The sequence below is a fragment of the Corythoichthys intestinalis genome, chromosome 3 (genome assembly GCF_030265065.1).
Source record: "Corythoichthys intestinalis isolate RoL2023-P3 chromosome 3, ASM3026506v1, whole genome shotgun sequence".
In the NCBI taxonomy this organism is placed as follows: Eukaryota; Metazoa; Chordata; class Actinopteri; order Syngnathiformes; family Syngnathidae; genus Corythoichthys; species Corythoichthys intestinalis.
Window position 1 is genome coordinate 34,340,551 of NC_080397.1, and position 14,724 is coordinate 34,355,274.

Sequence of the window (14,724 nt, forward strand, 5' to 3'; positions counted from 1 at the left end):
TTTTCATTTTTTTCCCAAAGTATAACTAAATTACTTCTCATATTGTGTTGAAGTCTGGGGAAGCATTTATCAGAGCACGATAAATCGTTTAGTCACCTTACAGAAACGGGCCATGCGGATCATCCATACGGTCGGGTTTCTGGAGCACACACACAAATTGTTTATTCACGCAAGGCTGCTAAAAGTTAACAATATTGTGAAGTATAATACATCAATAATCCTGTAATATATCAATAATCCTCTATAAAGCAGTCAACAAATTATTACCAATTAATTTGCTAAACTTTTTTACAATTAAAGAGAGAACTCACAATTTGGATGTGGAGACTTTACAATACCAAAAATTCGAACAACTCGTAAAAGTTTTTGTGTGTCTGTGTGTGGAGTGAAATTTTGGAATAATCTGGAAATACAACACAAGCAATGCCAAACTATCTGCAGATTTAAACGGTTATACAAACTTACATTCTGGTCAGGCTGAACGATATTGGAAAAAACAGACTTTGCGACTTCTGGGGGGTTTGCGATGTATTGGGATATTAAGTAGAAGAATTTTCACTTCAAGTTAACGATGATTTACAGGTTTGTAGCTTTGATCGGGCCAGAACGGTAGCTCTACGATCAAAGAAAACAAAAACAACAAAAGTTTACATTAAAAAAAAATAATAATAAATTTAAATCACACGTCATGCGATGGGGCTATTGTGCATGCGCACATTGCAATGGCAATGTTCAATGGATATATTGCACAGGCCTAATGTCTATCATCATCAATTACACTGAAAGAGTTCAAATTCATTTTTGGCTATTATTTATTGCTGTCTTTTATAACGTTGGGAACATTTCTTCAATATACATTTTAAATATTATTTGTGCAACATGTGTTCCACAACATGCACGTGACCCTACCAGTTGGGTTGTCACGATCACATATTTTTTAAGCTTGAGAACGATAAACCGATATGACCGGATATCCGGTTTTACAGGTGAGAGATACAGCTGTATCGATAGTAAAGTTACCATTCGACAGTAATTAGCCATTAAATATTCAATGAACCGATAGTAGAGATAGAATTTGGCTATCGCGAGCACAAGAATCGGCTTCTAATGCCTAGTTCAATGCATTGCTTAATATGATAATAATTTAGCTTTTACCTCACATGCTGCGCTTGTGTCATTCACCACACAGCGCACTTAGATTGTGACCGCCGTTGTGGTTGCCTCAACTTCCCATTCATTTCGGCAGAACCGCTAGTATTCACATTACCCGATCGTCACGGGCGTGTCATAACAACGCGAGAGCTAACAAAACCACTGAAACGCACGCTCTGTAGCGTTTTCTTCACAGCCCAAAATGAAACTAGTAGTGGCAACGAAGCAACATGCTAAAACAATGGACAGTTTGCGCAACACGCCAGCGACGTGCAGCGATTGATTTTCAACGCACCCAGGAAAACAAAAGTCGGACTTTGAAGTGACGAAGGCAGCCAGATCTGTTTAAATGGGACAGAGCTACTGTGAAGTGTGAAGCGGTACAGAGATCGTGAGTTTTTAAGGCTGAAAAATAACCCACTACAATGGTGGAAAGGGCGGCATATTGTTTCAACGAAACGCAGTCTACTTAAACATGAACATGTGGATCAGTTGATCTTCCTCAAGAAAAATCTGCCCTCCAAAAAAGATATAGACAGTGATGAGGAATAAAAAAAGTGGAAGCACAGGCATAAGACTTTGCTGTGTATAAGGTTAAAGTAATGGTTACAGACCCGTCTGTCTAAAATGCCATGTTTTTATTCCCCCAGTTATACCAGTGGTAAAGCATAATTTATTATTTATATATGATAACACTAGCAGGTTTAATTCTTTTTTTCTAGTGCTGCCGCATGTAATTAATATTTTTTGCTTGTAAGATGTTTACGTTGAAAGTTTGCACTTAAATTACTTACCTATTGTGTTCAAAACACCAGGCAATACAGTAATTAAATTACTGCACTTTATTGCTGTCTGTCACTGGAGTTTTATTTTATTATCAATCCCATCCAACAAAATGACGGTCATATAGTAAGCTTTATTTTCTTTTCAGAAAAACATAAAACATAACAGTGGCATGAATTTTTGTTGTTTAATTTAATCTTTAATCTTTTTTTAATGTTTAAAATACTGTATGAACACACACAAATGTAACTATCGTATCGTTTTCACTCTGTATCGGACCGTATCGTTCTTAAACTGTATCGAATCGTTCGGCCTTAAAAATGTATCGTTTTTTAAATCGAATCGTGACCTGTGTATCTAGATACATATCGAATCGGCTTCATGCCAGAGATTCCCAACCCTAATATTTTTGCAACAGAGTTTGAGTCCCAATCAACTGATTTTTTGAGGATCTGCGGACACAGAGTACCGATCCGATATTTTGGCAATTTATTAAGGAAGGACAAACCCACATCATATGTAAAACAGTTCTATACTTCAAATATTACCGCTCTTGCAAGGTGCAATATTAAAGTCAGCTTCCCGTGACAGGTAGCATAACGTTTTCCTACCAGCCAGCTGTGTTGTAATGTTGCATAGCACAATTTTTTTTTTTTTAAATTAATGATACCCTTTACAACTTAATTATTCTCGCTCAGTAGCCATTAAGAATAGAAACAATAAATAATTACCGTAATTTTCGGACTGTAAGTCGCTACTTTTTTTCCCCTCATTTTGAATCCTGCGGCTTATTTGTTGATTTATTTGGGTTAATACGTAACGCTGTCATATGACAGTCATAATTATGTCATGACACTATCCTGGGCATTACTGAATATGCATTCAGTAGTAGAAGTAGTAGTAGTAGTATTATTAGTAGTGTTGACGACAGATGTCATTAAGTGTCATTCGGCAAATTATGTCACTATCTTCATTTATGTCCTGCTCAGATTTTTATACCCATTCAAAAGTGAGATAATTTGCCAGATGACACTATATGATATCTGTTATAGGCATTCATTAATGTTCATGATAGTGTCATGTCATAATTACTATTGTCTTATAACAGCCCTATGGCGCTATTGTCAAATAAAATGCTACCAAACACCATAACTAACAATTAATGAAACATCTGGAACTGGAACTAAAGAAATTATTAGCACATAACATGAATTTTGATTGTTATTTACATCTGTAGCGCTGCAATGCATGCTAGGGGGCATGTTGGATGACAAGAGTGTTGACAGCAGGTGGCAGCAGAGGTTGAGTGGCCATCACTACTCCCATGGGGGAGACAAATGAGCAATGAAGCTTTGCAGGAAATTGGTTCAAAGATTCGTGGTGGTTCATTTGGTCTTATAACAGTCATATGATGCAGCTGTCAAAGTGTTACCAGTTAATGTCTTTTGGTGTAAATATCCCATAATACAGTGAGGACAGCTGCTGCTTATGTAACAGTGCGGCTTATCTATGAACAAATGTCGTTTTTTCGTCAAATTTGGTGGGTGGTTGCTTATATAGTCCAAAAATTACGGTACATCTTAAAAAAACGATTTTTCTCACACGATTCCGATCCTTTGAAAATTATGTGAACGGGCCCAATTTCAGATCGCGTGATGGGATCAGGGACATCCCTACTAGTTACCATAAACCTTTCTTTTAGCATAGTAGAAGAATGCTGTAAATAACGCCATATACTGGATTTGACATTAAAAAAATGCAAAGTGTAAAACAATTCTTGACTTCAGTGGTAACGGCTAGCTAAACAGCAAAATTCTACTCCTGAGAAAAAAAACTATCATTAGTACAGATTTGCAACCCTGTTATTGTGATTATCAACGTCAATGACAGTGAAAGAATTTACAGATAAGTGCAATTTTTCTCTAAAACGCAGTGCATGTTGTTGTCCTTTTGTCTGATTTCTGTTTCCACAGCTAACATGAAGATGCTACGTCATCAAGATCACAGTTCTGATAAAGCCTTGGCAATGTCACCTTGTGTCCTCTTAACCTGCTGTTATAGTGCTGGCCAAAAATATTGGCACCCCTGCAATTTTGTCATACAATACTCCATTTCTCCTAGAAGATGATTGCAATTACAAATGCTTTGTTAGTAATATCTTCATTGATTTTACTTGTAATGAAAAAACACAAAAGAAAATGAAAAAAAAAATCATTATCATTTTACACAAAACTCGAAAAATAGTCCGGACAAAAGTATTGGCACCCTCAGCCTAATACTTTGTAGCACAACTTTTAGACAAAATAACTGCTAACAACCGCTTCCGGTATGCATCAATGAGTTTCTTACAATGCTCTGCTGGAATTTTAGACCATTCTTCTTTGGCCAACTGCTCCAGGTCTCTGAGATTTGAAGGGTGGCTTCTCCACACTGCCATTTTCAGATCTCTCTACAGGTGTTCTATGGGATTCTGGTCTGGACTCATTGCTGGCCCCTTTAGAAGTCTCCAGTGCTTTCTGTCAAACCATTTTCTTGTGCTTTTTGAAGTGTGTTTTGGGTCATTGTCCTCCTGGAAGACTCATGACCTCTGAGGGAGACCCAGCAAATTTTTTGGTAGTCTTTAGACTTCATAATACAATGCACACGGTCAAGCAGTCCAGTGCCAGAGGTAGCAAAGCCGCCGTGTTCGACTGTGGGGACCGTGTTCTTTTCTTTCCAGGCCTCGTTTTTTTCCCCTGTAAACTCTATGTTGATGCCTTTTCCCAAAAAGCTCTACTTTTGTCTCATCTGACCATTGAACATTCTTCCAAAACGTTTTTGGCTTTCTCAGGCAAGTTTTGGCAAACTCCAGCCTGGCTTTTTTATGTCTCTGGGTCAGAAGTGGGGTCTTCCTGGGTATCCTTCCATAGAGTCCTTTTTCATTCAGACGTCGAAGGTATAGTACGGGTTGACACTGTTGTACCCTCGGTCTGCAGGACAGCTTGAACTTGTTCGGATGTTAGTCGAGGTACTTTATCCACCATCTGCACAGTCTTTCGTTCAAATCTCTCGTCGATTTTTCTTTTCCGCCCACATCTAGGGAGGTTTGCCACAGTGCCATGGGCTTTACAGTTATTGATGACCAGTGTTGTTAATAACGGCGTTACAATATAACGGCGTTACTAACGGCGTTATTTTTTTCAGTAATGAGTAATCTAATTAATTACTTTTCTCATCTTGGCAACGCCGTTACCGTTACTGAGGCGGGAAAGGCGTGCGTTACTATGCGTTACTAAGTTGGTTGAATAAAAAAAAGTCTGAGAGAAACGGACTCACGGGGACGAGAGCAGAGCAGGAGTGGGGAAGACACCGTTCCAACCGCGATGCTAGGTGGCTCCAATAATACCTGACTGCAGCCATAGCCGACAAACTACGCCCACATGACACGGTAGATATCATATTATAGAACTAGATGCAAATGACAGACACTGCTGCACTGCCAACATGTTTTAAGGACTACATGCGTTTGTAAACAGCCGCCATCTTAAAGCAGTAGACCTCTCAGGAAGGCCCTGATGTAGAGATCCTTCCTAGCGAACCTAAGTAATTTTTTAAAATCTAAAATGCTCCTAAATCGGCAAAATCTTAACTTAAATCTATCTTTAAATGATGAAACAGTTTTAAAACTTACACATGTTTAAAGTAGACAGAAGGCAACTAATGCAATAACGGGAGAAATTTTAACAACTTTAACGATTGATTCACAACTTTAAATGACTTCCACACATAGCAAAGGTTACTAGCTAGTTATCGCAATACCCTTGTGTCTAGTTAAGTGGAGGGTAAAGAATTGGGCTAGGGCCAATTGTCCCCCAAACACTTTAAGCTTCACATTGTGTGACCTGTGTTTTTTTTTTTGTTTTTTGTTTTTTTGAGGAAAAAAAAAATATCACTAGTTACTTTGCCAAGTAACTAATTACTCTTACATTCAGGTAACTGAGTTACTAACGCAATTACTTTTTGGGAGAAGTAATTTGTAACTGTAATTAATTACTTTTTTAAAGTAAAATTAACAACACTGTTGATGACACTGCGTACGGTAGACACAGGAACATTCAGGTCTTTGGAGATGGACTTGTAGCCTTGGGATTGCCCATGCTTCCTCACAATTTTGGTTCTCAAGTCCTCAGACAGTTCTTTCTTTTCTCCATGCTCAATGTGGTACACACAAGGACACAGGACAGAGTTTGAGTCAATTTGAATCCATTTTAACTGGCTGTAAGTGTGATTTAGTTATTGCCACAACCTGTTATGTGCCACAGGTAAGTAACAGGCAAGGGTGAAATTGGCTAGAATTTCTTGCCAGAACTACCCGACGTGAAGGTCAGAAATTTTATTGACTTATTTTTCATTCAAAATTGTATTTTTTCAATGATTTGCAAAATAAAAGTTAACAGCAAAAACCCCAACCTCAATCTCCTAATTTTTATTTTCCCTCATTTCCTCACATACTAAATGCAAAATCTCAATTTTAACTACTTCAGAGCATAGGATATATATTAAAATTTAATTTAATGTAAACATTTACTTTTTTTTTTATAATAATAAAGATATAAGTAACATATATTCAAAAAAATAAGTACAAATGACTTATATTATGCAGAATGAAATGGAATGTATTTTAAGAATTCTGCAAACATTGACTTTTTTATATCATAAGGAAATGAATAAGTAGCCTAACTTAAAGAAAAATAAGTCCAAAGTGCACATTGACAGCTAAGATGTTCTAAACCTCCCCATCAGAGCAAATAAAACTAAATATGATAAATAAGCATCCTCAACTCTTTCGTTGCTCTTAAAGATTTGATCCATTTTATGTTGCATTTCCCTTTTTTGTCGCATCAATCCAACAAGCTTTTTTTTTTTTTTTTTTTTTTGCTGTTCCAGAAAACATGCACATTTGAATCAATCAGAGCTAACCATCTCTGCTGATCACATGTCAGTATGTCAGCCAATTGAATGGATAAATAAGTCCAGGCGTTTTGCTTTGCTGCGTGCATTCGCACATTGACCTGACTCATCATTGTCAGACTCTGATAACTGCAGCAGCTGGGGAAACCTCCATGCCGTCCGTGGAATAAAATCAATAATAAATATTGGTGGAAACAGATTACGCTACACAAGCACTTTATTATGCTTGTTGTTAACACTTGTGTATTTAAATCTCATGTTGGTAGATTGTTTTCTTCTTGGAGCTGAAACGCATGTGTGGCAACGTAGCATTTTTTTTTCCCCCCATTTTTTTTCATAGCATTTGGACAGTTGCTGTGATATTTTCGGAATCAAAGCATCGTGTACCGGAACAGCATTCTGGCCCTGAATCTTATACCGGAACTGCGTTCTGGCCCTGAATCTTATACCAGAACTACGTTCCTGACCGTTCTGGCCCACTTTCACCTCTGGTAACAGGTACTGTTAATTACACAAATTAAAGAAGCATCACATGATTTTTCAATGGGTGCCAATACTTTTGTCAGGCCTATTTTTGGAGTTTTGTGTAAAATGATCAAGATTTAATTTTTTCTTACCATTCTCTTTTGTGTCTTTTCATTGCAAGCAAAATAAATGAAGATATTACTACCAAAGCATTTGTAATTTGCAATCATTTTCTGGGAGAAATTGAGCATTATCTGATTTGATGAAGGATTTTCGAGCAGTAAAATCCAATAATGAAGCATAAGTGGAATGTTTTAAAATAATTTATTAGGAAATTTAAAAAGGTTTTTGTTTTCTCCGAAGAAATAACATGACAGGAAAGTAAAATCGTGAAAAGGTTACAGTGTTGACAAGTTTTTTTTTTTCTCCATTCATGACAGCATCAAAACTACTGTGGTAGCCTGCAGCAGTTTAAGTGGATGTCTATGAAAATATGAAAACCTTTTATTAAATGTGGAGTGCTTTGTTCTTCTGCCCTTTTTATCGGCCAGCCAGTGCAACATCCTATTCACTTTGTTCACAATTGTTTTGGTCTAAAAATAGCTGTCACATCGCTGTAGCTGTGACCTCCAGTGGATCTGTGTGATGATGTAAAGGTGATAAAAGAAAAGCCACCTTTAAAAAAAAAACAAATAAATTGGACAAAGGTTGTTAATGTATCATTAAAAAGTCTAATTAAAATTTCACATTTGCAATGGAGGTACCTCCCCCAAACAAGAACAGCATATGGTGCATATTTTACATAGGGTCAATGTTTAGGAAACCACATGCAACACACAATCAGCAGCCGTCAGCATGTGTGGTGTGATTAAATCTGTGAGTGCGCATGGCCACTCAACAGACTAGTCCTTCATGTTCTTCCACAAACAATATTCACATCTTAAAAATCACAGTTAAACAATATGACAATGTAAGAAAACTTTTTTTTCCTCTCCTAGGTAAGGAGCATTTTTACGTGCACGTGCGCCGCTCCTCCCCAAAAAGTCAAACAAAATAAAGAGACAAATTTCCTCCGCTGCACTCACAGCAGTTTTCAATGAAATAACAGTCAAGTGACAGGAAGAGAAATGCCTAAGCAAAGTTGCCAACATGTAAGCATTGATGAGAAGAAGCAAACTTCTCTCCAAAGCTTCCCGTACCCTAAAAGTATTCGCCACCCCCACCCCTTTAGCCCCCAAGAAAAGTCATATATACAATATTTTACAGCATTGTACAGCTCAATTCAGCCTACCATATAACTGTGACCAATTACTTGCTTTCACACTTTGTGAAACAACATTTTGTTAAAACACACAGAGATTGTGACACATTATGAAGAAATAGAATCGATCACAAATTAGTTGTTAACAATCGCTGCCTTCACTTGGAGATATGGGTTCAGAGGTCAAATGAGCTGATAAGACAAATAGCAGCCATTGCTCAAAAATGGCAGAATAAAACATAACCCCAAAAAGTAACGCTAAAAATACAGCATCTGTACCTTTTCTATTGTTTGCTTGCTTTCCAAAAATTCCCAAAGATTGATTTTGCTGCCTGTCAGCTGGGGTGAGGTTGTGTAAGACTGTGCTGTGTGTGTGCGAGTGGGAGAGAAGCGACGGGACAGAACTCCAAAGTGGCTTCAACTCCCTCCATTTCTCCGTCTGATGACAACTCCAAGCTGAAATGCAAGCAAGATGAATTTGGCTGAGGTTACACGCAATCCTACTGTACGCTAGGGCTGCCACGATTAATCGACGACCAATATAAAATTAACCGATGACTATTTCGATAAATGATCAATTGTATTTAGACAATGTTGACAAAAAAATTGTCCAAATACAGTGATCCCTTGCTACTTTGCGCTTCAAACTTGGATTACGATTTTTTTCAAAAAAGATAATAAATGCAGTATTTGTTAGAGCTGTCCGATCCGATCACGTAGTCTCCCACTCTCGCTCCTGCCGCTTTTCTTGGTTAGGCAGTGGAGTTGTTTATTAAAGTTAACAATGATTGACAGACGTTAAGGTTTGCTCTAGCCAGAGACGCTGGGACGGCCGAAACTTGAAAGCGCCACATTCGTCAATCATTGTTTAGCTTGTTAAACAGTTGCTGTGGCAACTCATTGTAAGTGATCAGCTTGAGCGGATTAAGTGGACTCACTCAATGAAGCATTTAATAAAGACAAGCATTCTTGTTTGAAAATAATTCGGTGGGACAATAATGTGTTTAAAACTTATAATAATTATTACATTTGAAGTGATTAAAAACCATTTATTTTGAAGTTTTTTTGAGGAGAAAAAGTGAAAAAACATGTCTTCCATGAAATATACAGTACTGTGCAAAAGTTTTAGGCAGGACACCTGCCTAAAACTTTTGCACAGTACTGTATATTTTTATTATATTATGTATATACAGGATATACTATATGTATGTATTTTCCCCAAGTGGAAGCTTCCATGATCCTAATAAATTTCATAATTAAAAAAAAATATATATATATACAGTATATATACAGTAAATATAAATACTATACCTTGAACACAGAAAAAAAAAATTGCGCTACTTTGCGGTTTTTCACTTATCGCGGACCGCAAAAAAAAGAGGGATCACTGTTTTTATTTTTTCGGAGGTGCTTATCTCTTGGCTGCCATTGACAAAGATTGATGTCCAATTAATTTCAACTCAGAAAGACAAGCAGTGATCAGATAAACACTGCCAGTCCAAATGGATTGAACATCTATTGCCGTCAATGTCAGTGAAAGAATTTAAAACCGCATTTTATATTTACTCATCTTTGTTACGTTTGTGTGACGTCTATCACTGTCACTGGCAAACAATGAGTAGTAGTAAATATTTTCTCATTTAATTTTTAAAAATGTGTTTCTTTTTTAATAATAATTTTAAAAAAAGGAACGCTAAATACACACAATTATTATTTTCATCATTTTAAATGAAAAATCTTTTAATATACTCTTTTAGTTGTGAAACATGAAGCCGAAAACGGTAATCGAGCAGCAGTGTACCATTAGCATACCGTACCGTTGTTTTCTTTTCTATTTTTATCTTTAATGGCCTTTCAAGATGGCATGTCTGTTCTTGGTGTTGGATTTTATCAAATAAATTCCCCCCAAAAATGGGACTTAAAACTCTGGTGCAACTAGTATGTTTTTTCCTCTTCATTGCACCTTTTCTGGCTGGTGTGATTTATACTAAGAGAAATACTATTTTGGGATTTGTGTAATCCTCAAAACAGATGATTATCAATACAAGTAGTCCCTGGGTTACGATGTACCGGAATTGCGTGATTTTGACTTTACGATGCCGGAGTCTCGTCCACCATTTTGGCTCCAGTCGTTTTTTTTTTTTTAAAGTCACATAACAGTGTAGCGTGAGTGTTTTCGGCCATCTGTTTTCCCTTCCAAGTTTGGAAAACAAAAAACTGAAAACAAGCCGAATTGAGTTTATTGTTTTTATGTGGTTAATGGAAAAAAAAAAAAAAAAGAAATGAATTGTCTCAATCTTACGGCTGTCAAATTTCATTGCAAATATTTGTTTCGCCAATAAGAGGCGCTGTTGTCTCACGAAGGTTAATTGAAAATTTACATGATGTGCAACTTAATTTTTTTGCGCGCATTGTTTTTGTTTTCTTGTCGTCATTGTACAATTCTTGCGACGATATTGTAATTAATAATTTGTTTACAAGTTAAATTAAAATGGGGAAATTTTAATTAAAGTCAGCACACACTCAATCAGGTTGCTTTCTGTTTTCTGCTAAGGAAGTAGAGTCCGATGCAGCAAGCAACGGTGTAGCATCAGCAGCTCAACATCGTCTAAATTGCAGAAATAAAGCTCTAAATAAGTTTCATAAGTCACATCGACCAACCTGTTTGTTTACTAGCTGACCAAAGTGTTCTACGGTGTGTCTGCGGTTTAAAAGTAAAACTACAGTAAACATCAGTGAAACAAGAACACCTTGTTTCCACACTTGTGAACAAGACGGCATACTCGGTGTACCTTTTTCACTATCCACCAGCATTGATGGTAAGTAAAGGATCTTATTTTTTACTTTATTTTATCAATATGATGTATAACACATGTTTTTGGATATTTATTTTGCGATTTATTGGGTATCTATGGGTACTTAAAGAGTTAATTCCGACTTACGTGGAAATTCTGGTTACGTCGCCAGCATAGGAACGAACCCGTTCGTAACCTGGGGACTACCCGTATAATGAATCAAAATGAAATATCTGCTTTTGCACTGGAAAACAATTAGCGTAATATACCAAAGAACATGTTTTATATTGCTGATTAATCGACTAAGCTCAAAAAAACAATTGGTCTGCCATGAAAATAATCGTTTGCAGCAGCCCTGCTGTACGCTGCCTCTTAACATGCGCATCAACTCACGTTCTCAGTGGTAGCCGTTAGTGAAGGCCGTGGCGATCAAAGGGCCCTGTAGGAGCAAGCGTGAACTGTTCAAGTTCACTTGTCAAACAAAATATGTCCAAAATGGACATAGTGCTATAAAGGGTCACTTACCCCGAGACCGTGGCTGAATCCGGTGGTTGGGGCGGGACTCGCAGCACTGAGGTAACCGCTTACTGCGGACTCCTGACCAGCCGTTCCATAAAGGTCCGCCATTGGGCCCGGGCTGCTGGTTCCCAAAAAGCCAGCTGTGCGAGATGGGGTAGAACCTGAAGGTACCGTAACAACATCAGAGTCAAGCTGCGATTGACGATTTCGAAGGAATCAGACTCAAATAGTGCTGCAACTATTAATCGATTAATTTGAGTAATTCGATTAGAAAAACGCCTCAAATAAAATTTTGCTAATTAAAGTGACATTGTAATGGTTTGTTTTGAAAGTACTGCATTTAGTTTTATTGATTTTGGTGGATACATTGCCCTCTCGTGTCAACAGTGAATATGCCATAACTCGTCTAACATGGCAAAATCCAGCTGCTCCCTGTTAAGACCAACATAAAGTGTGTTTTTGTTTGAGCTAATGTTTGATTATGCATTCGTTATTTAGTTTAGACGTATAATTAGCCGTTTTTTGTGCGAATATGTGTTTGAACGATTTGTCAAGGGCATTGTTAAAAAAAAAAAAAATTTAGCATTTAGGCTAGCTGACTTTTGCTATGCAAGTTAGCCAATAGTTCTGTTGTTATACTTAGACCCTCATTTATTTTATTTTTTATATAGTTTGAGGGTGAGCTCACATATTTTATTTTTAAATGCATTTAATGCTCTTGTGGAATGAAGGTGCAATTCTGCATAGTTTGAAGACACACTCAGGAATTTTATTTTGTATTTTAGTGCTTTTTTGAAAGTGTAATCTTAGCAAGCCAAAAGTGAATATCATTTCAAACATAAACACTTGATTGTTTCACATATCTTGAAAGTTATTCTGCAACACATTAAATATTTGTAATACTCAAGTCTTCGAACTAATTGATAGATGTAATGATTACCTAAATAATGGATAGCTACAGCGCTACCCTGAAATGTAAAATTTATAATTCTTATATGAGAGATATGAGAGTTTTGGTGACAATAAGTACTGTACTATGAAATGTTGTTATGCCTTTTGATCCTTGTTCTCAATTTATGATACCAAATAAATATTGAAAAATTAGGTATCAAAAAGTTGTGCGTTTTTGTTTTTTTTTTCTCATCCATTTTTCAAATTGAAGAGGTAATCTGTTAATCTTGGAAATCAGTATACAGTACCGAATTTTCCGGATTATAAATGGCACTTTTTTCATAGTTGTGCTGGGCCTGCAAATTAATGCTGCAACGATTAATCGATTAACTTGAGTAATTCGATTAAAAAAAAGTTTCGAATCAAAATTTGCTGCTTGGAGTATTTGTTTAATTAGAGTGACGTTGTAATGGTTTGTTTTGAAAGTGTTTGCATTTAGTTTTATTGATTTGGGTGGATACACTACCTTCTAGTGGGGACAGTGACTATGGCATAACTTAATTAGCATGGCTAAATCCAGACGCTCCCTGTTAAGACCAACATAAGGTAAATTTTTGTTCAAGCTAATAAGGTTTTTTTATGCATTTGTAAATTAGTTTATAGGTATATTTAGCCGTTTTTGGGTGGGGGATTATGTGTTTGAACGATTTGTTAAGAGCATTGTCAAAAAATGTGAGCATTTTAAAGCATTTAAGCTATCGAACTTATGCTATGCAAGTTAGCCAATTGTTCTTTTGGTATACTTGGATCCTCACTCATTTATTTTAAGATCAGGTATATTAATTTTTTTTTAAACAAAAGCAATTCTGCATAGTTTGAACAAACATTCGGAAATTTTATTTTATATTTGCATTTAATGCTCTTTTGAAAGTGCAATCTTAGCAAGCCTTAGGTTTACATCTTCTAAAATTGATTGTGCAATGGATTAAATGTTCCTAATCCGATTACTCGGTTTGTCGAACTAGTTGATAGATTAATCAAATACTAAAATGATAGCTGCAGCCCTACTGCAAATTATACTTACAAATTATATTTACGTATATTTTTTCTAGATTGCCAAGGGGTTGGTTCAAAAGGTCACTCACTTTCTTCTCGTTGACAACACCAACTATAATTCCTACTCCTGTGTTATTTGTACACAGGTCGGAATGGAATTTGCAAGGTGTATTCTAGGAATGTATACACATTAATCCTCTGAGCCCGAATTTAGATCATTTTTCTTCTTCGTTTACGGCCATCTCGTGGGATTAGAGAAGGGTGATGTACGTATTGTGATGCAACGTAGCACGGATCACAAAACGTTATCTTGAATCCATTCTGTCGGGCGGTCTTAGTCCATTCGAATTTGTTTTCACACTGACAGCCGCAGGAAAGGTCGAGTTGGCGGAGTTGTTCAGAAAAGATACTGAAGATGAAGACTAATGGATTTGGTAGTTATTTAAAGCAAAAGTGAGAGCTTGGTAAATAGTATATGTTGTGTAGGCTATAATTTACATAAATACCTGTTCATATGTTACGTTAAACACCTATTTAGTCTGTTGTTGTCCATTTTATTGTTTTTACTATTACAGTCTGTGTAAGTTTGTTCTTGGTCTCAGATAAAACTGAAATATTAAATAAATAAAAACAAAAATAAAAATATCACAAAAATGCCACATATACTCCAGTACGATATTTATGTTTTGTTTTTTTCTACAAAGGTGCGACGACTTGTCCAAAAACACAGTATATGTATAAATGCAACCACATTACTGTTTTAAATGGGATTTCTTATTTTTCATCGATTCAGATTTCTCTATCTTTGTAATGTATTGTAAACACAAAGAACTTGTTCATACTATGGGGTAA

General features: G+C 36.4%; 1 protein-coding gene across 1 annotated transcript in view; it reads right to left on the reverse strand.

Moving 5' to 3' along the window:
• Positions 1 to 7,657: 7,657 nt before the first annotated feature.
• The window catches only part of msi1b (musashi RNA binding protein 1b), a 30,661-nt gene continuing 23,594 nt past the window's right edge, over positions 7,658 to 14,724 (reverse strand). Inside the window, 3 exon segments of the mRNA XM_057831623.1 lie at positions 7,658 to 9,067; positions 11,800 to 11,845; positions 11,932 to 12,086. Coding sequence (XP_057687606.1) covers positions 11,804 to 11,845; positions 11,932 to 12,086 — 197 coding nt within the window. The 3' untranslated portion in view covers positions 7,658 to 9,067; positions 11,800 to 11,803.